General features: G+C 42.3%; 9 protein-coding genes across 13 annotated transcripts; 3 read left to right on the top strand and 6 right to left on the bottom strand.

Moving 5' to 3' along the window:
• Positions 1-204: 204 nt before the first annotated feature.
• On the bottom strand, positions 205-3,011 carry LOC108104434 (DNA repair protein XRCC1). Its single transcript, XM_017210492.1, has 5 exons — positions 2,731-3,011; positions 1,299-2,672; positions 1,147-1,235; positions 746-1,086; positions 205-662 (listed from the first exon to the last, which is right to left on the bottom strand). Exons 1-5 carry the CDS (start codon positions 2,779-2,781, stop codon positions 553-555), a joined length of 1,965 nt encoding a protein of 654 aa, XP_017065981.1. The 5' UTR covers positions 2,782-3,011; the 3' UTR covers positions 205-552.
• Positions 3,012-3,422: 411 nt separating this feature from the next.
• On the top strand, positions 3,423-6,279 carry LOC108104429 (protein DENND6B). 2 transcript variants are annotated; one of them, XM_017210485.1, is made up of 2 exons: positions 3,423-4,780; positions 4,852-6,279. In XM_017210485.1, exons 1-2 carry the CDS (start codon positions 3,689-3,691, stop codon positions 5,638-5,640), a joined length of 1,881 nt encoding a protein of 626 aa, XP_017065974.1. In that variant the 5' UTR covers positions 3,423-3,688; the 3' UTR covers positions 5,641-6,279. The 2 variants fall into 2 exon arrangements, with proteins under 2 accessions (XP_017065974.1, XP_017065973.1); XM_017210484.1 differs by having other exon boundaries at positions 3,425-4,780; positions 4,849-6,279.
• Positions 6,280-6,322: 43 nt separating this feature from the next.
• Positions 6,323-9,193, bottom strand: LOC108104427 (DNA replication licensing factor Mcm3). Its single transcript, XM_017210483.1, has 3 exons — positions 7,687-9,193; positions 7,386-7,619; positions 6,323-7,327 (listed from the first exon to the last, which is right to left on the bottom strand). The coding sequence occupies exons 1-3, from the start codon at positions 9,043-9,045 to the stop codon at positions 6,464-6,466; spliced, it is 2,457 nt and encodes an 818-aa protein (XP_017065972.1). The 5' UTR covers positions 9,046-9,193; the 3' UTR covers positions 6,323-6,463.
• A 988-nt stretch (positions 9,194-10,181) lies between these two features.
• On the top strand, positions 10,182-13,862 carry LOC108104430 (RNA-binding protein 4F). Its single transcript, XM_017210486.2, has 8 exons — positions 10,182-10,497; positions 10,565-11,016; positions 11,089-11,264; positions 11,322-12,266; positions 12,323-12,832; positions 12,894-13,014; positions 13,075-13,177; positions 13,244-13,862. Exons 1-8 carry the CDS (start codon positions 10,480-10,482, stop codon positions 13,562-13,564), a joined length of 2,646 nt encoding a protein of 881 aa, XP_017065975.1. The 5' UTR covers positions 10,182-10,479; the 3' UTR covers positions 13,565-13,862.
• Positions 13,863-13,992: 130 nt separating this feature from the next.
• Positions 13,993-15,404, bottom strand: LOC108104431 (something about silencing protein 10). Its single transcript, XM_017210488.1, has one exon. It carries the CDS (start codon positions 15,311-15,313, stop codon positions 14,042-14,044), a length of 1,272 nt encoding a protein of 423 aa, XP_017065977.1. The 5' UTR covers positions 15,314-15,404; the 3' UTR covers positions 13,993-14,041.
• A 201-nt stretch (positions 15,405-15,605) lies between these two features.
• Positions 15,606-18,104, bottom strand: LOC108104437 (trichohyalin). 3 transcript variants are annotated; one of them, XR_001772300.1, is made up of 3 exons: positions 17,077-18,104; positions 15,978-17,008; positions 15,606-15,816 (listed from the first exon to the last, which is right to left on the bottom strand). XR_001772300.1 is itself a non-coding variant. In XM_017210496.1 (2 exons), the coding sequence occupies exons 1-2, from the start codon at positions 17,766-17,768 to the stop codon at positions 16,063-16,065; spliced, it is 1,638 nt and encodes a 545-aa protein (XP_017065985.1). In that variant the 5' UTR covers positions 17,769-18,104; the 3' UTR covers positions 15,913-16,062. The 3 variants fall into 3 exon arrangements, 1 of the variants encoding a protein (XP_017065985.1); XR_001772301.1 differs by having other exon boundaries at positions 15,606-15,812; XM_017210496.1 differs by lacking the exon at positions 15,606-15,816 and having other exon boundaries at positions 15,913-17,008.
• Positions 18,105-18,185: 81 nt separating this feature from the next.
• On the bottom strand, positions 18,186-19,014 carry LOC108104438 (thioredoxin-1). Its single transcript, XM_017210497.2, has one exon. The coding sequence runs from the start codon at positions 18,898-18,900 to the stop codon at positions 18,577-18,579; it is 324 nt and encodes a 107-aa protein (XP_017065986.1). The 5' UTR covers positions 18,901-19,014; the 3' UTR covers positions 18,186-18,576.
• A 1,011-nt stretch (positions 19,015-20,025) lies between these two features.
• LOC108104440 (thioredoxin-2) lies at positions 20,026-21,060 on the top strand. 2 transcript variants are annotated; one of them, XM_017210500.1, is made up of 3 exons: positions 20,026-20,086; positions 20,146-20,660; positions 20,721-21,060. In XM_017210500.1, the coding sequence occupies exon 2, from the start codon at positions 20,154-20,156 to the stop codon at positions 20,622-20,624; it is 471 nt and encodes a 156-aa protein (XP_017065989.1). In that variant the 5' UTR covers positions 20,026-20,086; positions 20,146-20,153; the 3' UTR covers positions 20,625-20,660; positions 20,721-21,060. The 2 variants fall into 2 exon arrangements, with proteins under 2 accessions (XP_017065989.1, XP_017065990.1); XM_017210501.1 differs by lacking the exon at positions 20,026-20,086 and having other exon boundaries at positions 20,129-20,660.
• A 133-nt stretch (positions 21,061-21,193) lies between these two features.
• On the bottom strand, positions 21,194-22,222 carry LOC108104439 (U1 small nuclear ribonucleoprotein A). The gene is made up of 2 exons (XM_017210498.1): positions 21,750-22,222; positions 21,194-21,601 (listed from the first exon to the last, which is right to left on the bottom strand). Exons 1-2 carry the CDS (start codon positions 22,100-22,102, stop codon positions 21,304-21,306), a joined length of 651 nt encoding a protein of 216 aa, XP_017065987.1. The 5' UTR covers positions 22,103-22,222; the 3' UTR covers positions 21,194-21,303.
• Between the last annotated feature and the right edge of the window lie 73 nt (positions 22,223-22,295).

Here is a 22,295-nt window from a genome sequence, read left to right as displayed (position 1 = left end):
AGATCTACCCTGATTTTTAACACAATCCATCCAGTATTTTGATAAGAACAAAGCCATAAGGTATCTGAATGTTAAATTTGCATCCAAACTGGATTCATATTTTAAAATTATCCCTTATCCAAAATGGGAAATCTGGTCTATCTTGATTTTCAACCATAAACAATCAGTATTTTGATCATAACAAAGCCAAAAATTATCCGAATGTAGAATGCCATATCTCGTTTATTTTCATTATTTTTAATTGGTATAATAACGGTTGCGTACACATATATCCTTCAAAAAACTTGGACATAATAACAAGACGAAATCAAGACAAAAAAAACCTTAATCCCTTCAGAATGTTATGACAAACTCTTTTTTTTAATTTCGGTTCTGTTTAGGCAAACAAAAAATATTTAAAGGCAATATTTGCCAAATGTACAAAATTAAATGGAACATTTACATAAAAACAAAATAAAAATGGTCTTAATAAGTTTAAGAATGACTTACCTACGATTTAAACAAATAGAGGTAAAAAAAAGTATGAGATGGCAATTAATCGACAATAATTATTCACTTCTTTTTCAGCGCCAGATAATCCTCTTCATCTGTGCTAATATCGTAGACATCTTGAGACTTTGCCTTAACCGGAGTCTTGTTTTTGGTATTCTTAACGTTGTTTTCTGTAGAATATATTATATTTATTAAATAAGAATATAAGAATAAGAATAAGAATATACAAAATGAAAATAAACAAAGCTATTACCTTGATTTACCCGCTCCAGTTCATCTTCTGTATCAATCCCGGAAGAGGCATCTTCCTTTATATCAATCTTTTTATGATCTATATCATAAGACTTGATCACCTTGATGTCCTCCACCATTTCCACATCCCCTTCGCTAGACTCACGTCGTGAATTAGGCTTTACTGCCTCATCGCACACTTCCACATCACTTTCCGGCTGACCAATATCGTTGGTATCTAAAGCGTATCGGCGCCAGGGTAGATATTTCTTTAGTTCAAAGCATTTCTCAATCCAACTGCGCGTCACAATCTTTCCCTTGCCCTTCACTTGATTGTATTTCGGAGTATGTTTAAAGGCGCATCTAATTGATAATAAGTTTTGTAATTCGTTGAATTATTCCTTTTAAGTAGACTACACTTACATCAGATGAGTACAGCCAGGCTCCCAATCAGCTTTATACTTGGCTCCCAATGCAACGGCTTTCGAACGCAAATCTGCACGATCGGGATTCTGAAAGGCCAAGATGTGAGAGATATTAAAGAAGTTTAAATATAATCTACTAAATGTTCTTACCTGTATGCCACTGATGACCAGGATCACTCCCTTTAGCAACTCGTTAAATGGACGATATTGAATTGGTGCATCTTTAACCTTTTGTTTTTTGGCGGGCGTGGCAGCAACTGCAGTGGGAGATGAGTGACGCTTTTGTGCTGGTGGACGTGGACTATCTTTTCCCTTCGTGGTATCCATACGCTTAGAGGTGTCATGTTTTGATGCTGATTTGTCTTCTTTTCTAGCAGATTTCTCTTTCGAATGGGATCTCTCATCTTTTTTTGAGGATTTTTCATCTCTTGACTTTATTTTCTCTTCTTTGGTGGAGGAATTGTGTTCTTTTGATGACGACCTGTGCTCATTGGATGACGACCTGTGTTCTTTTGATGAGGATTTGTTGTCTTTCGATTTAGATTTCTCTTCTTTGCTAGAAGATTTATCCAAGGAATGCCTGCTGGACTTATTTTTCTTGCTTTCCCTCTCCTTTTCCTGTTCCAATCGCCTACGATCCTTGTCTGCTTCCAGATGTTTGCTTAGCCGTTGTTTTTTAGCATTACCTTCATCGGCAGCCTCGTCCTCGTCATCATCTCCAAACAATAGGGAAGCTCGATTCCGATCCAAAGGCTTGGCATCTGCAGCAGCAGGAGATTCTGATCGCAGGGAATTGGGAACAGGTGATGGGGAAGGTAAGGGTTTAGATGAGGGTTTGGGGGAAAGCTTGGGTGTTGAAGAGTTCGATGTAGCCAGGGTGGAAACCTTGCCAATGCTCAATCTTCTCAAGGCTGTGGATCCCGCATCTCGAATGGCAGCTGCAGTAGATACAGAAGCAGGCGATTGCTGCTGTGTCTCCTTTTTCCAGCGCTGAAATCTGTTGACCTGATTGTCCGTTTCCGAATCTGGGGATTCCTCGCGAAGCTTAAATGCACCGAATTGCATCATTCCCTGGGGCAAAAGAGATTTGACTTTCGGTGGACCTGTAGAATTAGCCGGAGCTGCCACCACATGAACCTTGACAAAGGACAGACCATACTGGACATGTCGATTGAAGGGCTGTGTGCAGACAATCTTAAGAAGTTTCCACTTTTCCGGCAGGACAGTTTCCGACAAAGCAGAGCCACTAAAACAGCGTACTCGGTTTTGATTATTAGAATTCTTGCTTTCAATTGGAGTCATAAACGAACTGGACAGCAGGAGCTCCCGGAAATCATCCGTCTGACAGCCCGTACGGCTGACTAGAACTTCTATAAAGGCGGAATGCTCGTTGCCAATATCGATTCCCGTTATTTGTTGCGGATCCTCAAATTCCAAGATCACATAGGCGGACTTTTCACCCGGCGATTTGGTACGCCACTTTTTACCGGCATTTTCCTTTAGCAGATTCTCCGCCACGTGCACCTGGCAATTGGGAAACAAGTAAGTATGTATATACGCAATCTATATAGTCATTACTTACTGCATCTTCACTGCTTACTTCACGTACAGATTTAAAAACCGCAATTGGCATTTTGCAATTTCATTAATTATATTTAGACGCCGCTTGTTTGGCGGGAAACTAATTATGCTATCGTCGCTTCGATAGAATCCCGGAATTTTTAAAGCAAACACAACCAGCACATTTACTGAGTTATCTAGACAAAATTGTTATTCATTTGTTGTCTTGTTCGTAACAGAAGAATGCTAAGCTGCTTTTGTTTTGACAAATATTTTAAAAATAAACCCTGTATTGTAGGGTGCACTAATAACACATCACTAATAGTGATGAGCGCCTAGCTATTTATATTAAATGTACCTATTTTTGCGTCAATATTTAAGAACTAGCTAATTATCAAAAGAAACTATGTTTTGTTTTATTAACATTTCAAAATAATAAAAAAATTCCCTGAAAAAGGGTTGTGCTGAAATCATCTATTAACTGTTTTTATATTCTAAAAAATCATAGTCTTCATTTAAGTAACAACTTTCCTTCTCAATAACTTGACACACTAACACTTATTTTAAAATGGCTTATTTAAATATGTAATATGTTATTTTAAGATTTAAAAAGGTTTGCGACTAAATGGCAGAGTCAATGGAAAGCAGAATTGAATAACAAAAAAAGTGAAAGTATACATATGATAAATGAGGAAATAGAGATGTGAACTTATTTTTGGCAGTGACAAAGATACAATATGAAAATAAAACCCATATTCTCCAAAACGGAAAGCATAAAAAGAATATAAGCAATGGGAACTGCGGCAATCAAATCAGTTAATTTTTTATTTAAGTACTTTTAAGCAGTATCAACTTAATCAGTTGCTAAATCGTGACTGACTATGATAAAGGTCACAGTGAACAGGTAGCAACAATCGCCCATCCCTGATTCCCCTTGTCAATGTCGCCAGGCAAATAAATAAATATCAACAAAATATAGAATGAGCGCGGATGCGAGGATCAAGGAGATGGCGCCAACGCAGGACCCCAGTGTCTTGGATAAGGAACGCGAAGTGGATGCGACAAATTCAAATTCGCAGCCAAGTACCAGCGATTGGGTCAATTTCTCGCAATGGATGCATTGCTTCTGCGTGGTCACCTTCGATTTAAATCTTGGTCAGGCCTTGGAGCACGTCTATCCGCCACAGTTCATGCCCAGCGACCAAGAGGTCAGTAACATCTGCTACATGGCCTTTCCGGACTCGAATTCTGGATGCATGGGCGACACCAAGTTCCACATGCGATTGCGCTGTACATCGAGGAGGGAATCCCTGGCAGGATACAATGCCGAGTGTTCTCCTTCTCTGCGACAGGATGCATCCCACTATTGGGGCTTTGTCTACTTCCGACAAAAGAGGGATGCGAATCTGCCGCGTGGTTACTTCCAAAAGAGCTTTATTATCATCACACGGCTGCCGTTCTTCAATCTCTACTATGATATACTTTCCCAGCTGGCACCACGATACTTTGAGGAAGGAACAGATGTTCTCCGTCTGGCAAGTGAGCAGATTAATCGCCAGTGGCCCGGCCTGAGAGTGGGTAAACCACTCCAGCTTCCTCTGCTGGAGTGCAGTTATCAAATCTGCATACCACGTACTAGTAGCAGCAGAAAATCCAATGCAGATGGATCCGGAAACTCAGGGGAATTCCCAACAACTGTGGCAGTTTGTCCTGCGGCCAAAGTTTTACCCTCTGTTAACGAAATTGAGCTCTTCCGCTCCTTGGAATTTGTCATGGAGCAACTATATACACTATGGGAACTGGTCATTACCGCCGAGCCCATTGTGGTTGTCGGGACATCACCCGCCGACTGCTCTCACATGGTACAGACCCTTTTAGCTTTAATTGCACCCTTGGAGTACTGTGCAGAGGCGCGTCCCTACTTCACTATCCACGACAGCGAGTTTCGAGAGTTCACACAGGAATGCACCAGCAAGACAACACTGCCCTCCTGCATTTTAGGCGTGACCAATCCGTTCTTCGTTAAACTGCTCAAGGATTGGCCACACATGCTAAGACTGGTGGACAACCAGGTAAGAAGGAGAACCAAGTATTCACAATACATATCTTTAAACTCTATCTCTATCTCATTTTTATTCAGAAGAACATGCAGCAGCAACAACATTTGTTGATGGGTCAAAAGCATGCTAGAAACATCGCTTCGGCCACTTCCTTCTCCAGCTCAGCGGAACTGTCAAGCAGACCCATAAAATCTAGCACAGGATTAAATGGCAGTTCCAACAATGGCTCGGGTGATGCCTCGTCTTCGGGGCTGCACAGTAAATACAGGCCGTACCTGAAAAAAGACAAAGCGCTTATCAAAAAGGTACTGCTGGGCATGAAGACCAAACGACCGGAGCATGTACAAACCGCTTTGATAAGACGCCACCTGCTCGAGCTAACCCAGAGCTTTATGATACCACTGGAGCGATATATGGCTTCGTTGATGCCGCTGCAAAAAGACATTAGTCCCTTTAAGTCGGCGCCAAATGCCAGCAGCTTTAAGCTAGAAGACTTTTTGGCCACGCTGGAAACAGCTGGACCGCAGCTCACTTCACCGCTCAAAGGAGACTGGAAGGGATTATACAGACGCTTCTTTCGATCGCCCAATTTTCGTGGATGGTACGAGGCCCGCCATCGGGAACTGCAGCTGACGCTACAAGATCTCCAGTTGCAGGCCCTATCAGAGGCTAACCTGGAACATTGGGCACACGACAAGCAGGAGGTGGAGATTATCGACATGATACTCAAGCTCAAACAAAAACTGAATCTCTATGGCGACAAGGCCTCACAGCTGGAGGGAGTCAATGGCACCCAGCAGCAAATTCGTGCGCAGATTGAGTGCATGAAGGGTTTGCTTCCGCAAGATCTCAAGAATGTGGTGAACCTCTGATCATAGTTGCGGCTGTTTAGCTAAATCTTTCACTTCTCCCTTTTTTTGGCTGCTCCATTTCTGCCCAAGGATTCCCGCTTGTCTGTCTGTTATCCTGTATGTGTGTATGTGTGAGTGTTTAGCGATCCTTGGGAGGAGGTGCTCTTTATCATTGTAAATAAGTTTTGCCCAGAGATTAGTCGCTGTATTTGTGTCTAGTATAATTGTAACATAATCCCAGACAAACAAAATAAGATGAATGTTAGTCGAAGCCAAGTATTAAATGTAATTGATGCGATATTCTTTTCATTCAAATCAAAATCTATTCAGAACGTTTACAACTTCGTAGTTCATCCAAACAATGCTCATGCTCTTGACTGTCTCAAATAAAAAATCTATACCTTTTTAATGGTTTAACCTATTCAAATAATACGAATTTTCTCGTTAGAGTTCCATAAAGTTAAGAAAACCAATAAATGAAATCTATAGTTTGGGAAGATGTACAAATCCTTCCTTTAAACTTCCGAAACTGATGGGTTGACCAATGTGATTTAAATCCAGTTTTGTTCTACATCATAATCGTTCTGCAACTTTGTATATCGCTTAAAAAATGTTTATTTCTATGACTGTCAAATATAAGAAACTATACATTACCATAAAGGATGAGTGTTTCTTTTTGAGAGATCATTTAAAGATCTTTGAATTGCAATAAGTGTTCCAAAAAATGTTTATTGTATAAATATAAACAAAAAATACAACTTAACCGATACACGAAGGTAATAGTAGATAAAAAGATGTAAAAGTTTGATGAACATGGGAAACAATTTGTTGATGGAATGCGAGATTAGATAAGAAAGACAATATCGTCGGCCACCATAATCTGGTTGTCCTCGGTCATGCGATGGACAGCGGCCTCTATTTCACCACCGGTGAATGGCTCCTGATTGGCATCGTTAATGGCCGTGGTGATCCTGGCCAGCGGCAAGCTCTGTTCGCGTGCCTCGCGGAATAAGCGCTGCAAATTATTTTTGAACTCGCCTAACCGAGAATCGCTGATGGATGCTGGTTCCGTCGACGGTGTGTCAGTCATCGATTGCTCCTCGCTGGAAGTCGCCACCTGGGAGGCAGCAGAACGAGCGGGCAGCGAACGACGGGTTTCACGACGTGTCAAATCTCCAGCATCCGGCTCAGGTGTCTCAACATCCTCTTCATCACTATCCCCTCCAACAGGTGCAGTACGTGTGCGTTTGGAGCGGCGCGATGGAGATCGCTGACTGGTTGCCTCACCATTTTCATCCTCATCGGATCCACTGTTTCGGCGACGCTTGCTGCCACGATCCTTCTCCAACACCTTCTTGAAGTAAGCAAACTGCACCAATTCAATGGCTGCATGGGCGTCATCAATGGTCACCGATTTGGACATGCGTGCCCTGGCATGAGCCGTGGACAAACGGATCAGAGTCTCCAATGTACGAGCCGTAATCGGCTGAGTACGGGCCACATCAGTTTCGACCGCTTCCTGGGAACGTAGACGAGAATATTCGTTGGCAATCGCCTCACAAGCTTGCTCTCCCAACTTGGGCTTCATGCACTTGGCAATGTGAATGTACTTTCGCATAAACTCGACGGATAAGATCTTCTCGTGACGCTGACGAGATTTGCCATGCAGCAGGGCATCGTACTTTTCATAGACCTCGGTGTCCTTTTTCTGTGATGGCAGTAGGAAATTATATATTTTATAAGAAATATAGTAATCATAAATTTACCTCTTCACTGTTAGAAACAAAGGACAGTGAATCTGCATATGAACTGCCCATGGACAACGGCTCGCCATCTGCCTCCTTGGGATTACGATAGCGATGCATGCGCACCACATGATCCGAAATCATCTGGTCAACATCGCTGTCAATCACATCCAACATCACGAAGAGCAGATCAAAACGAGAAAGCAATGAATCCTGCAGCCCAATATTCTCCATGGGGGTTTTGTACTGATCATACTATAATAAGTTATAAAGATTCCTTAATTAGCAAAAATATCTTCATAGGATCCGCATGTAAACTTACCCTTCCGTAAACTGGATTAGCGGCAGCCAGAACAGAGCAACGTGCATTGAGTGAGGCATGTATACCGGCCTTGGAAATGGTCACTCGACCCTGTTCCATCACCTCGTGAATGGCTGTGCGATCAATATCGCTCATCTTGTCGAATTCATCGATGCAAACGACTCCACGATCGGCTAGGACCATGGCGCCAGCTTCCAGACGTCGTTCTCCGGTTTCCTGATCTGTGGTAACAGCCGCCGTAAGACCCACGCCACTGGATCCACGTCCTGTGGTGGGAATTGCTCGTGGAGCCGTATTTAAAACGTAGCGTAGCAATTGCGACTTGGCCACCGAAGGATCACCAATAAGCAAGATGTTAATATCACCACGAAGACGGGTTCCATTAGGCAAGAGCTTCTCCACGCCGCCGAGCAGCAGGCAAAGGATAGCCTGCTTTACATATGCATGTCCATGTATAGATGGCGCTAAGCTCTTGCTTAGCAGATCAAAGATATCGTTGTTCTTGGCCAGCTTCTTGCACAGCATGATGTCTTCTCGCGAAATGTCCAAATTACTCTCCTTGCTCAGTAGCGATATATTATTGGCCAGAAGAACAGTACGGAAAGTTCCTGAGGTGTAGCCACCGTGTTTACCCGGCAAACAGCGGTAGCTGCCTACAATTTGGACACGGTCACCAGGTTTGCAACGATCCACAAGATCATCATCGCAAACAATGTCCACAGAACGCGGCAGTTGACCAGCTGGAGCTTTCTCAGGCATTTCCTGAATGGTCATCGTCTGATGGTCCTTGTAGACGGACAAACCGTATTCGGTTTCCAGTAGATTACCATCTTCATCCTTGGTGGGATAGGCAGCACCGGACGGTATAGCCTCGAAGGAAGTCAGATCGGTGTACTTGCGCTCCATGACTTTACGAGTATTCGGACAATAGTGGACACTGCGAACCACTTTAGGTCGAATCAGGGAGACCTTGGTGACAATTCCTTCTACACAGACCATGTTGCCCAAATAAACGGATGTCAGGGAGCGAGGCGTTACATGCCGGTTGCCAAAGCAGCCCTCGAAACCCACAAAGAGATCCTCGTGCAATTTGGCATAGCTGGGATCCACAGTAGAGGCATATTCCTTGAGAGCCCTTCCAAAAGCCAGCTGCTCATCCGCTGCGTTTCCCAGGAGTCCCATCGCCCGCTGTGGGTTCTTGCGCTTTAGATCGTTGACATTCACAATTAGGCGCTTGCTTTTCTCCGCTATCATATCCTTTACGTGTCCCGCATAGATGCCCTGATCCTCCTCATCATCCAGAAAGTCCACATACTCGCGCTGGATATCCTTGATAAATTGTTCCCCGTCGTGGGCCATTTTTATTTTGCTTTGTTCCTTTTGTTGGGTTGCGTTTATCGCGTTTTATTTGGTATAGCAACTTAGATCCGTTCGGAAGGAAACGCAAATGCAAACAAAACTGGAAAAAATTGCACGCCGTATACAATGCTTTTTTGGCGGGAATGCAATAAGCAATGTGACCAGGCACCAGGAAAATACCACCGCCCTATGTATGTGTGCAGAAAAGCATATGCGGATATTGGATAAAAACTGTGTAGTAAATTATTTAATTATTAATATATATATACATATATACAAATTAATATAAAATATTCTATGAATATACTATGCATATTCTTTGACTATGATTAAGAAGAGGCATTTTACATGTTTAGAGGAATATGTACACCTGAAATACATATATAATAGGTATATATTCTATAACTAAAATTAAGAAGAGGTGTAGAATATTTAAACTTTAAAAATAATAATGTTTTCCAATATATAAGAAAAATCCATTAATTTTAGTTCCTTACAATAATTGTAATTTAATTTTCTGTAATTGAAGATTGCAAATTTAACGCTACAAGGCTTACACGAATTGTGACACCGTTCCTTGTTAAACTTTGTTAATTTGTAAAAATTAAAGAAAAAATTTGTTTTTGATTTTAATTTGACAGGAACAATCTCAAACAAGTGATAATTTTAGTTCCTTAAAATATACCTGTATTGGCTTACACCAAATGTGACACCATTTTTTGTTAAACAATTTGTCGGAATTAAAATTAAAATTTGTTTTTTTTTTTAATTTTACCAAGAACAATCTCAAAAAATAATAATTTTAGTTCCTTACAATATACTTGTATTTTTATTTTCTAAAATTGAAGTTTAAAAATGCGAATTTAACCCAACAAGGTTCACCCCACTTGTGACACCATTTGTTGTTAAACAATTTGTAGGAATTACAATTTGCTTTAAATTTTAGTTTTGGCAGGAACCATTTTAAATAAATATTATTAATAAAACTTAATATATCTTTAATATAATATTTTACTACATTATGAATAAATAGTTAATGCATACTTTTGTTGCCAGGGCTACTGAAACTATCGCAAGTTTGCAATCCTTACTACTTCTCTAAGTTCGTTGATTTCGCACTGTTAAACTTCGGGCACACTGTTTCACAAGAATCTTAAAACTCCTGAGAATAATTTTAATTTTATTTTTACTTTTTTCGGGTTTTTTATATGAAGAGAATATATTTAAGAGCCTGAATGCCTAAACGAACTGTTGGATACTTCAAGAAAAGAGCTGAAGGAATATTAAAACCCCTTCAAAGTATCGAATAACGCGATATTTGTTTGGCCAACCCTGCAGTGGGGGTCTTGTTTTTTGTTATTTGCTTGTTTTTCTGGGAAAAATACACATTTAAGAGAAAAATAAGTAGTTTCGAAGAAAAAATAATCTAAGATCATGGACGACGACAAACAGGTGAGTACCAAGGATTACCTTTGATTCCTTAGACTTGTCCGTTTTATGGGTTAAACAAATATTACAGCTGGAGAAGGAGCTGGACGAGATGCCGGTGCAGGATTTAGATGATGATACCTATGATGAATACGATCTGATAGTGATTCCTGATCAGAACAAGGCCTCGCCGAAAGAAGATGAAGTGGAGGAAGTTGAGGATGAAGAGGAGGAAGTGGATGATATTGACCTACCAAAACGAGACGAGCGAATACGCCAGCCTTGGCCATCTTCCTCCGCAGGCGAGGATATGACCACCATTGAGTTGATCTCTTCGGACGACGAGCCTTCGGTAGAGGAGGGTGCAGGTAATGACTCGTCCTCCAGCAGCGATGATGTGGGCGTAATCGAGGATTCTGACAGTGAGCTCTCCAGCGACAACGATGGACCCGGAGGAAACCAATTGGAGCGATCTTACGAGGACCTTATCGCCCTGCCCAACAAGCAGTTCGCCCAGCTAGTCTCCATCAGTGAAATTGCCTTGTGAGTATTGGATTACACAGCTTTGTAAATACTGTACAGAATTTATAGCTTATTATTATTATTAAAATGTAGCAAACTAAACGACCTGGAGAAGATCGAGTCGTCAGTGCTTTCTTTGCAAAAGGTAGCCACTGTGCCGGCTCACATTTGGCTAAAATACCTTAAAGCACGCTTGGTAGTGACCCAAACGCCAGACGAGCGTAAGGAATTCGAGGATAAATGTGCCAAAGCATTAAGCTATTATTATAGTAAGTCAAATAATCCATATAAAAACGATAAACCGAATTAATTTATTACCTTCCCAGACATACCGCTCTCTGAATTCATTGTTGGCTACCTCGTGGATCAGGGAAATGTGGATAACCATATACTATGGGCCAAATTGCTGGCGGACTACGATATTGAACGTCCAGATTTTGGCGAAAAGCTTCGCCCACTGCTCTCCACAATCTCTGATGAAAAGGAGTCCAAAGCCTTTGAGGAACTGTTGCAAAAGCACTGTGTCAGTTGGAAATGTAGCCAGGAACAGCGGCAGATAATAAAACCAATCGTGGACGATTTTAAGCGTCATCTGGACGAAATGAAGACGCAGCACAATGACTGGGATTGGTCCAAGATTCACCAGAGTCATATCGCCGAGGTGCAGACATTGTCATTTGATGATGACCTTAAGAACGCTGTTATCCGTTTTATATTTGAACGCACAGTGGCCAAGTTTCCCATTGCCGATATCCTGTGGCTATCCTACATCAAATTTATACAAGGCGAAGGCGGTAACGCGGAAGAAGAGGACGAAGAAAATGCGGAATTGGCAGCGAAGAGAGCAAGTCGTTTAAGCAAAGGCTTCTTGTGCAGCACAGCTTTAGATTTAGCAAAGCGTGGAGTACGAAGTCGCCCCAGCGTCCGACTGAATCACAGATTCCTTGATCTAATGGAGCGCGCCGATTATGAGCAGCCTGAAGTTGACCAACAGATACGCACAATATTGCAGCGTATAGTACCCGATATGACAATGACGGTGGAGCTTCATTTGGACTATCTGGCTTATCGAGTGCGCAACACTAATGCTGGGGATGAAGAACAGGCCACCAGCTTGCGTGCCGCCTTTAATCGCGTTTGGGAAGAACTCTCCGCTCTTTATGGTGACGAGGCAGACACCAGGTATGAGGTGCTGCAGCTTTGGGCCCAGGTGGAGTACACACATTTGGCCAGTCCCGCCAATGGATCCCATATTTGGCGGCAGATAATGGGTGAGCAGGAGTTATTGATCTCAATATATACCGTATTTAAACCTTTCTTTTTTCAGGTTATCCGGGCAGCTCACATCGTGGTTTGCTCTGGTTGGGTTTCGCCCAGATGGAAAGCGAGTATAATGCTGGTCAGGGCACTCGTGATGTTCTTCGCGAAGCTTTGTCTCAGCCCAGTTTGGAAGATGGCATCATGGTGCAAGAGCTTTACCGGCGTTATGAACGCTGTTATGGCACCTATGAGTCCATAGCGGCCTGTCAGGCTCTTGAATTGCCAACTGAATATATAAAGCTACGTCCCCGTATGAAGCCAAATTCTCAGCAGGCGAATTCTCGCCAACAGCAGCCTCGACAGCACCAACCGCGCCAGCAACAACAACAGAATCGCGAGCCACTGAATCGCGAACAGCGGCGTCGTCTGGCGCATGAGCAGCAGCAAGGAACAAAAAGGCCCCCGCCTAAATTGGCATCTAAGGCTGAATTACCAGATGTTCCTCCGTCACAATCGAAGGTCAGACTCACTGGGCAGTCGGCAGCAGAGACCCGGGAATCTAATTTTAAGTATTCGCGTGAGTCGCAAGCGCTAAGCACAAGTTTCATCCACTCAAAGAAAAATGTTTATATTTATAGCCCATTTGGAGATCAACAAAATCTTTGTGAGGAACCTTCATCCCGCCTGCTCCAAAGAAGAGCTGCAAGAGCTGTTCTCGCCGTTTGGCAACATCAAGGATGTGCGTCTGGTGCACAAGCTGTAAGCTAGTCTTTTAAATTACGATTTTTCTGAAGTTATATGTATTTATCCCTAAACTAGGAACAAACAGTTTAAAGGCATTGCTTATGTGGAGTTTGAACTGCCAGGTGAAGCTCAAAGAGCTGTAGCTGGACGCGATGGTTACCTCTTAAAGGGCATGAATGTGAGTGTTTCCGTTTTTGTATTATTTGTATTACAATCTTAACTTGTATTTAATGATCTTTTGCAGATTTCCGTGGCTATTTCGAATCCACCACCCAGAGGTTCCTCCTCTGATATACCCAAGCCCAGTGTGGCGCCCAAAAGACGTGTGCCCACCTCATTAATACCAACGACATTGGTACGCCAGGAGGTGGCAGCAAAGAAACGTCGTCTGCTGCAGGTCACCACGGATCGCGACGGTGTCGAGCCAACAACATCGACTTCAGCTGGGGCTGACGATTCCACTGAGCCTGAGGCTAATGGTAAATCCGTGGAGAAAAAAGAAGAGCAGCCAGCCACTGCGCCAAAATCTAATGATGATTTTCGCAAGCTGTTTCTTAAGGATTAAGCCATAATCCATCCTGTCGAGCCAGGAGCCAGACGTTAGCCACTGCGATTAGTTTGTTGTCAAGGACGAATATTCGGAATTTACATTTTAAGATTTTAGGAAGCCTAAATTGAACCAAAAGGTTAAACAATTGTACAAAATGAAGCAGACGTAAGACAATGAATGATTTTTCAATTCATAATTGGTTTGAGTTGTAAACCAAGTAAAAATGAAATTTTAAAACACGGAATAGGATGTACATCTCAATTTGTTATCAAGAAGTATATAAATATATATATGTAAGCATGTTTTAAATGTACGTTAGCCCTGTAATTGAGAAATCCTGATAACTGTGAATCCTGGAAGACCAGAAAATGCCACTTGTCGATCTACATAAGTAGATGATTTTCAAATGTACCGAAACCGAAATAAAATGTACAAAAAACGCGTTAATTAAAACAAAGATCTTGTTAATTTATTAGATAATGGCTAAATGAACTATGTACGGAACTTGATACTCTTGGTGACAGATGCCTTAATGCCGGACATCTCGCCGCCATAGCGATGAAGTTCCTTGCGTACAGTGCGCACGGCTCCCTTGCGTCGGATCAAAGCCTTACGGTATTTACCGCGGTGCTTGACTCGAGGATTGCGCAGCTCCTTCTTACGGTGCGGTGTTAGGCCCTTGTTCTTGGCCATCTGGTAAGTGATGCCACGACGGACGTGCTCCTCGTCCTCCTCTTCGCCATCGTCATCATCTTCGTTCTCATCTTTCTGTTCGTCCTGGTTGTCTTTCTCATCATCACCATCGGAGCTTACTTCCTCCTGTTCAACATCATTGTACTTGTTGAGAATCTGGAGCTTGGCCTTGCGTTGTGCCACATCCAGCACTGTAAAGGCATCGCCATCCTGAATTCTCTCCAGAAGCGCCTCCAATTGCGGTCTTATGTACTCCTCATAGCGAGGAGTTAGCTGCTCAATCAGCTGCTTGAGCTGCACCAGACGCTTGACCACCGGATGGAACTTGACGCTGCTCCGGCGCGCCTTTAGCAGTAAATAGAAGGCCACGTTCGAGCAGTATGTGGAGAGCACGGTGTGGAATAGGCTAGCGTACTTAAGAGCCGGTACCATGGGAACATCATGGTTTCTCACGTAATTAAGAACCGGTGTGATTAGATCCTTGACCTCTACCAAATGCTTCTGAAAGTCCTGGGTAAGCCCTAAGAACTCCGGAGAGTCTTTCTGCAGCAGCTGCCTACGTTCACGGGCCGATAAACCAGTCAAATCTGTAGTCACTTTGGTCACTTCGTCCTCCTCTAGCTCGTCGCCACTGCTTCCTGCCGCCGCTTGGACATCGTCTAACTTAAAATCCGCCTCGCTAAGCCGCTTTGCCAGTCTCAACTGGATCTTCTTGGCCTCTTCCTCTTCGGCAAGGGCCTGCTCCTCCTCTTGGGCATTGTAGCTGCTGTAGTCTTGGTCTACGAAGTCTGTGTTGTAGTATGTGCTCCGCTTGTTGCCCCAATCCATTGTATCGGGCAGATCGCGATCATCGTCCTCGGCTCCCTCGATGTCACTATCCCGCATCAGCTCCGCCACATCATCCCCATCATCGTCATCGTCAGCATCACTAAAAGCCAAAACTTCCTGGACGGGATCCTGCTCTTGGCGCTTTTGGCGTTGCTTGCGCAGATCCTCCAAAATCTCGCGCTCCTCCTCATCGTACTCCTGCTCGGAACCGGTCAGCTCATAATCATCGCCCTCGCTGTCCATTTTTTTGCTTCGCACAACACGTTTATTATTTTAATACGAATTAAAACTAAACTACACGACACGTGCGTAAACAAACGCAGCCGATCACTAAAACGATATAATCGGAAATGTAAGCCCAATATCGTTATCGAAGGTGGGTGTATTGGCTAATATTGCTGTAATCGCTAATCCAGTTAGAGTAACACGTTTAAAAAAAAAACGCGGTTTATTTACAGTTGGATTAATTGCGAACAGAAAACTTGCAAATGGCTTGGAATTAGGTAAATATGGAAAAACAAAAAACAATCACAGATACCTTCAAGATTTTCCAATTTTATTTATCAAAAAAGACTAAAAATTTGATTTTTGCTATCGAAAAGCCGTTTTAACGGCATCGTCATCTGGTGATCTATGCAAAGTTGAACGGGATCGGCAGCGATGGCGATGCAGTTACAAAACAAATCTTTTGATGATGCAAAAAATATGGTTTGTAGCTACCACAGACGCCTGGCGGCTCCATCTACCTGATGGGATAATATGCAATATTATAAAGGTATAGACAAAGTTATATAAGAACTGTTAAACCACATTAAAATGCTTCCTTTCAATCAAAATAAAAATAAACTTTAAAATTTAATTTTAATGTGGTTTTGCCTGAAAAATATAATCACTTTTATGTACTGACCACTTTTCTCTGGTCTTTGAACAAAGATTTTGTACTGGAACTGTGATTTCGATTTGGATAAAGCACTTCGAGCCTCGCAAAATTCTTAACGTTCGGTAGTTTCCACGAACTTAAGAGTGGATATCAAATACTCGCTGTTAGGTGGCAGAAATGGCTTCTCCTCCGCCTGGTTGGCGGAATCGCTAGTTTGGTAAGAGTACATGGGATTAATGCCACATTCTGGCGCCATCTCGTAATCACTGGCATTGATGCTCAGACCGCCGACGGATGGCTGTGCCACGGGAGCATCAGTTTTGGCGTCAGGGAAAGCCTTCATCCAGGGCAGCATAAGCGAAACTTGCCGCCACTTTTTCGTGGCCGACATGGAGTCCTGCTCGTGAACGTAATCATAGTATTGGTTATGAGGCACGCCTTGTGTAGGTTGATGCGACGATATAGTAGCGAAGCAGGAGCAAAGGCCTATGCGATCATCGGGGAGGGCCGGAGGAGCGGTATGAATCTCCAAATCGGAATCCAAAGAGCCATTCTTATTGTAGCGCCTCCTGACATTCATTGGGGATGTGGCTGCTGTTTCGACTGTAACATTAGTGGCATTAGTAGCCTCCGTTAAGGTCGAGCTAAGTGAGAAGCGGGGCAGCCGCAGGGGCGAAGTGTCCTCATGGAGATGGCGCAATCGCATCTGCAGCTGCTTCTCCTCATCCTCGTCCTCCTGCTGTCGTTGCCGTCGGCGCTCCAATTCGTCGACCAAATCGGGGTTTTGGATCCTTAGTTGTATCATCTGCTCCTCGCTATTCGCAACGTTATTCTGCATGGACAATGGAGAATCCTGTCGTTGGAGATCGTCCTCAGAAAAATCTTCCTGACGCCTTTGCTGTTTCAGCCTTTGGTAGTGCAATTCCTGCAACAGTTGCTGATCCTCCTCCTGGTCTCGCAGACGACGCTGCTCCTCCACTGTTTGCTCTTTCTCAGCCTTAAGAAGTTGCATCTGGCTGGCGGTTAATTGGCGATAGTCCGGATATAAGTGACTGGGCCTGTACCAAGAATTTTTAATGATGTGAGGTAAAAATTTTCTAAATTATAATAATGTGGTAAATTATACCTTATCTCCTTCCTTGGAAGCTGTTGTGTCACGGGAACCTGGGAATCTGGCTGCAGATGCTGAGGACGATTAACGACCATCTGTGCGTGTCCACCGCATAGTCTTCGTTGACGGACCAGAAGTAATCGCTGAAGATTCTGGCGCGACTGATCGTTGCCGTAGGAGATACGTTTAGCAGCCCGTTCTCTGCGATCCACTGCATCCTTTCGGACATCGGCAGCCGCCTGCATTTTGGCAGTTAGACGGATTTCACTTCTCAAGAATCCACCAGCTCCGGCTTCGACCATTTCGCCATTTCGACGCGAGATCTCTTTGCCAAGTTCTCGGGCCCGGGCCAAAGTCTCGACACGTTGTTCATGGATTCTTTGCTCGGGCGTGATCTTTGACATCCTGGCATGATGATTTATCCGGCGAAGATTACGTCCAGCTTGTGGTGGTGGTGGCGAATGGGAACCACCATGGGAATTCTTGGTACTTGTTAGTTGATTACCAGCAATACCGCCATCCTTGATCTCCTCAATCTCCCGGAAAAGGCGCTTCAAACGTACCTGCCGCATTTTCAGCTCGATGGTGCGATCATTGAACTCCTGAATCCTTTCATACTCCTCCCTTAATCTCTGCAATTGACCATTCTTCTTGCTATTGTTGAACATCCGCCGAAAATAAGGCGTCGATTTGATCTGATAAGACATATTCTAAAGCTGGTGATATCACTTTTTAGGATTTAAACGGATCTATTTGGAAATCCCTATTGGCACTTGACAATTTTGTAGCTTCCTAAAGAATTTTTTTTCTGAATATAATGTCTGTGTGTGTGATTTTAAGTTTTGTTAGGAAATGCCGGAGAAAGTTAAAACACCGTATGACTTAGCTGTCCTAAGCCTACTATTTTTTAAGGCTTCTACTTTTTCAGAATTAAGAACTTACAAGTTAAAGAAAAGGCACGGTTTACTTTGATGAACGGAAAAATGACAATGCACGACATTGAAATATAGAAAGTATTAAGTAACAACCATTATATTACCATTAATCCATATTATCTATAAATTAAAGAAATTTCTGAAAAGCTTGAGCCCATAAGCCCCAAAAAAGTGAATTTAGATGACAGATTATAGTCAGAGTGGTTACAATTTATTGATCGAATTGCTAGTGCCTAACCTTAAAGCTAATTTTACTGTCCATAAGGCATTTCGAGTTGAGTTTAAAACAGACGTTGAGGTTATGTCGCAGACAGGCCTCAACGCTCTAATACATACATATAGAAAATATGGTTTTTACCAATTGATTGAGGTTAGGTTTTTTGCAGTTTTTCATACAAGGTTTTCCTGCTTATTTTATGACCACACGCGTATCTCCTACTCCCACATCGCTTACGAGCTATACATAATACATATATTTTGTAATCCTGGATTTAGACAAGTACATAAAGAACACATTGGGTTAAAATCTATATGGGTTGGAGAGCCCAGCTCCGAAACATTAATTATCACGTTGTTTGAATTAGGATTTTACCAACTTGGCCATCATATTGGTCAGCTTGTGCTCATCAGCGCCGGAGAATGCGGCCACACGACGATCCTTTTTGAGGAACACAAAAGTGGGCATGCTGCGCACCTTGTAGCGCTCCGTCAGCTCGTCGAACTTGTCCACATCAATCTTGAGAACTACGGCCTTGGTTGAGTATTTCCTGGCCAGTGCTTTTACCGTGCTCTCCATGTCTTTGCAGGGTCCGCACCAGGTGGCGTAGAAATCGAGGACAACAAGTTTGTCGTCCGCCGCCTCGATCCTCTTGTAGTAATCGTTCATGGTGCGTACGGATGCCATTTCTTTGGAAGATTACGGATTTGGGATGGCTTAAGGTGTTAAATAAAAGAACTTTGTGAACTTTTCGAGCAAGTTGGTAACCCTTTCGAAGCTAATTTTGAACTGGATGCAGCCAGCTGCTCCATGGAGCTTTTATACGGCTCCAAATTGCTATTGGAGACTGGAATTCCCGCCAATTCTTTGCTGAATTCGCAATTTTGCCGCCTCTCGCGCGGCCTGAAAACAAAATGGCTGACTGTGGCAAAACAAAATGACCGCCATAACAGAGCTGTCAGCTGGCTGAAGAGAAAAGCACATGAGGTGAATTTACGTGATGTAAACCAAAACTATCGGATCCTTAGATAGTTAGTTATTGTAGCCAAAAATAAAACTAATCGCCATTTTAAGCAATTGCTGTTTAAAAAATGTTACTTCTTCCGAACATAATAATAATTACAATAAAATAAAATTATTAACTTCAAAGTATTCAAGTTTCCAAAACAATCATTGAACTTAGTTGTTAAATTAAACGGATATAAATGTTCTTACGAGTGGTTCGTAAAACAGTAAATAATATACTTAATTACTCAATTTCTTATAGAAAAAGTAGATTATATAACATTAATATGAATTATGAATTGTGAATGAGCATTATACATACATTATTACACATACATTATTATACATATATGAATTTGTAAACGTAAGATACTGTAGCCATATGAGAAATAATAGAATAATAATATTTGTATAATAAAATTACAAATTAAATTGTAGTATATAAGTTGATTAAGCCCCAGCAGCTATGACTTTTCTCCCCTTTCCTGTATCTTTAGTTTTGAACATAAGCTAACAGTGTACAAATAAATAAATAAATGATATATAAATTTGTAAGTGTAAGATACTGAAGCCATAAATAATAAAATAAATAACTAATAAGTATTAGCCAAATAAAATTGTTTGAAATATCTTCTATGAGTCCAGTTTAGCCACTGCTACATGCTTAATGCTTTTTTTCACATGCTCAAGAGTGGTCACATTAATTTACCGAAATTCACCATGAAAGTTTAAATTTTTTTTAGGATCCAAGTAGGCCTATTTTCGGCAAACTTTTTTTTTATAAGCAGTAGCCGTCCGGACTCCGGAAATCCTTTCATTTCGGCCGGATATTTCGGTGTGGACAGACGTTCAGCTCCCAAATTTCAAAGTATTAAAGTATAATTCATTTTATATATTATTTTAAAGCTACAAATATTTCTTGATTAGTTGCAATCATGGTATACCTTGTTAGGAATAAAGCGGATCTCGACCAACAGCTTGCCCTGGCCGAGAACAAGCTAGTAGTAATAGATTTCTATGCCACTTGGTGCGGACCGTGCGAAATTATTGCACCCAAATTGGAGGAGTTGGCCGAGCAGTATTCGGATCGTGCGGTGGTGCTCAAGGTGGATGTGGACTTTAACGAGGACATTACAGTGGATTACATGGTGTCCAGCATGCCAACCTTTGTTTTCATTAAAGGTGGCGAAGTTCTAGAAGTTTTCGTCGGTGGAAACTCGGAAAAGCTGGCCAAATCAATGGAGAAATATGTTGCTGATGTGGATGCCACCGAGCGTTTGTCCAATCTTCTGGAAACCGAGGACTCGTCCAGTGCCGAGCCAAGTACCTCCCCCAGTACCAGTGTTGAGAATGTGATCATATCCGAGCTGTCCGAGAACGATAAGGAGGCCGTCTTTGAGAATTAAAAAACACAAAATACACAATGGAATGGTGCAACACCGGTAAGAACTAAACAATTTACTTCAATGGGAACGAAAATAACTAATTCTTTATTCTTTCAGAACAAACTAAAACACTAATAACCCGAAAAGACGATAACAAAGTTCCTCAAATATGAGATGTTATAAGATTGATGTTATGACGGACGGAGGGTCTTTTCCTCCTGGAGTCTACCATTGATCCACAAAATATCATGATTTTGATATTTCGAATTACAACTTTAAACACTAAACAAAAAACTGTAAAACATATTTATCCTGTTTCAAAAATTACATGGAAATATGTACAATCGAATGCTGCTCGATTTCCATATCAATTCATGCCTTCACATGGTTGTTACTCTGCACACAGAATCAAGTACAAATAATTAGAAAATAAATATATTAAACTTATAACAAAATACACACTGTTGTATAAAAAAGAAACATAAATTATGCCTTAAAATTGGACGAAGAGGCACCAATCAGAGAGGGATGGGAATAGTTTCTTAATTTCTCAAATATATGAATTTCCATGCCCAGTTAAAATAATTAAATTTTAAGTGTGTATTTAAGATATTGATTTATTCTATACGTTAAATTATAAACGGAGTTGCTGGAACATCCAGTGAGCGCCAATTACACCTAATACGTGTATGCGGAAAGCTCACTTCTTGGCGAAAGTTATTTTCATAGCGTGCGTCGGCGTAATCTTGAAGCCCTGCAGGGCCTCCTTGGCCGCATTACTTTGCAGTTCCGTGGTAAACTCCACGAAGGCAATGTCGTGTCGGTTTGGCACAAGACGCACCTCCTTGAAGCCAGGGAATTGGTTGAAAAGCATGGACAGCATCATCTCATTGGTCTCCTCGGGCAGATTGGTAAGGAAGAGAATCTGGTTGGGTGGCTGCTCCGTTTGTGTGTTGGGGTTCGAGTTCTCCGCGCTTGAAGGCTTCTTTTTCTTGTCTCTGCGTGACAGAAAACGAAAATTGATTATTAAATGTGGCAAGAGTTGACATGTCTTAAACCATGTAACATAGAGGCCAATGACAGGGCAATTAATTGCTGAGTAAGTAAGAAAGGAACATATTCCAAGAGCAGGATTGGAATACTTACTTCTTTTCCTCCGCACCAGGTGCTGGTTTAGGTGGCTTGATCTTCTTGGGCCGCTCCTTGAAGGTACCCTTCAGCTTGGCCACAATATCCGAATCCGACTTGGAGTATGCTATCTGCATGGGCTTGTCGTAGAAGGGGAATCCCTGCATGGTTCGCAAAGCATTCGAGGCGCTTCCAATTTCTTTAAAGATCACAAACGCCTGGCCGCGCATTTTCAGGGTTTTTAGTGCCACAATGTCCAGAATTTGGCCGAACTGCGAGAAAATCGCGTAGAGGGACTTCTTGAGCTCCTCCTTCTTGATCTTCTCGTTCAGGTTATTAATATATATAGTCTGATTAGGTCGGACGTCCATCCTGCCGCAGTTTTATTCAAGAAAATCAGGGGAAAACAAGCAAATTATCTATATTTTCTTGTACAAAAAATGCTCCCTTGCGTTAGTGTTGCAGAATGCCCGAACTGTCAACGCGTTGTGCACCGGTCTTTGGCAGTGCTGGTAAATGGCGGAAGAAAACAGCCAAAAGTAGCTAGATCAAATTTTTTGGCTA

Source organism: Drosophila eugracilis, unplaced genomic scaffold (assembly GCF_018153835.1).
Source record: "Drosophila eugracilis isolate 14026-0451.02 unplaced genomic scaffold, ASM1815383v1 contig_2147, whole genome shotgun sequence".
Lineage (NCBI taxonomy): Eukaryota > Metazoa > Arthropoda > Insecta > Diptera > Drosophilidae > Drosophila > Drosophila eugracilis.
This window is presented reverse-complemented; position numbering and strand designations above follow the sequence as displayed.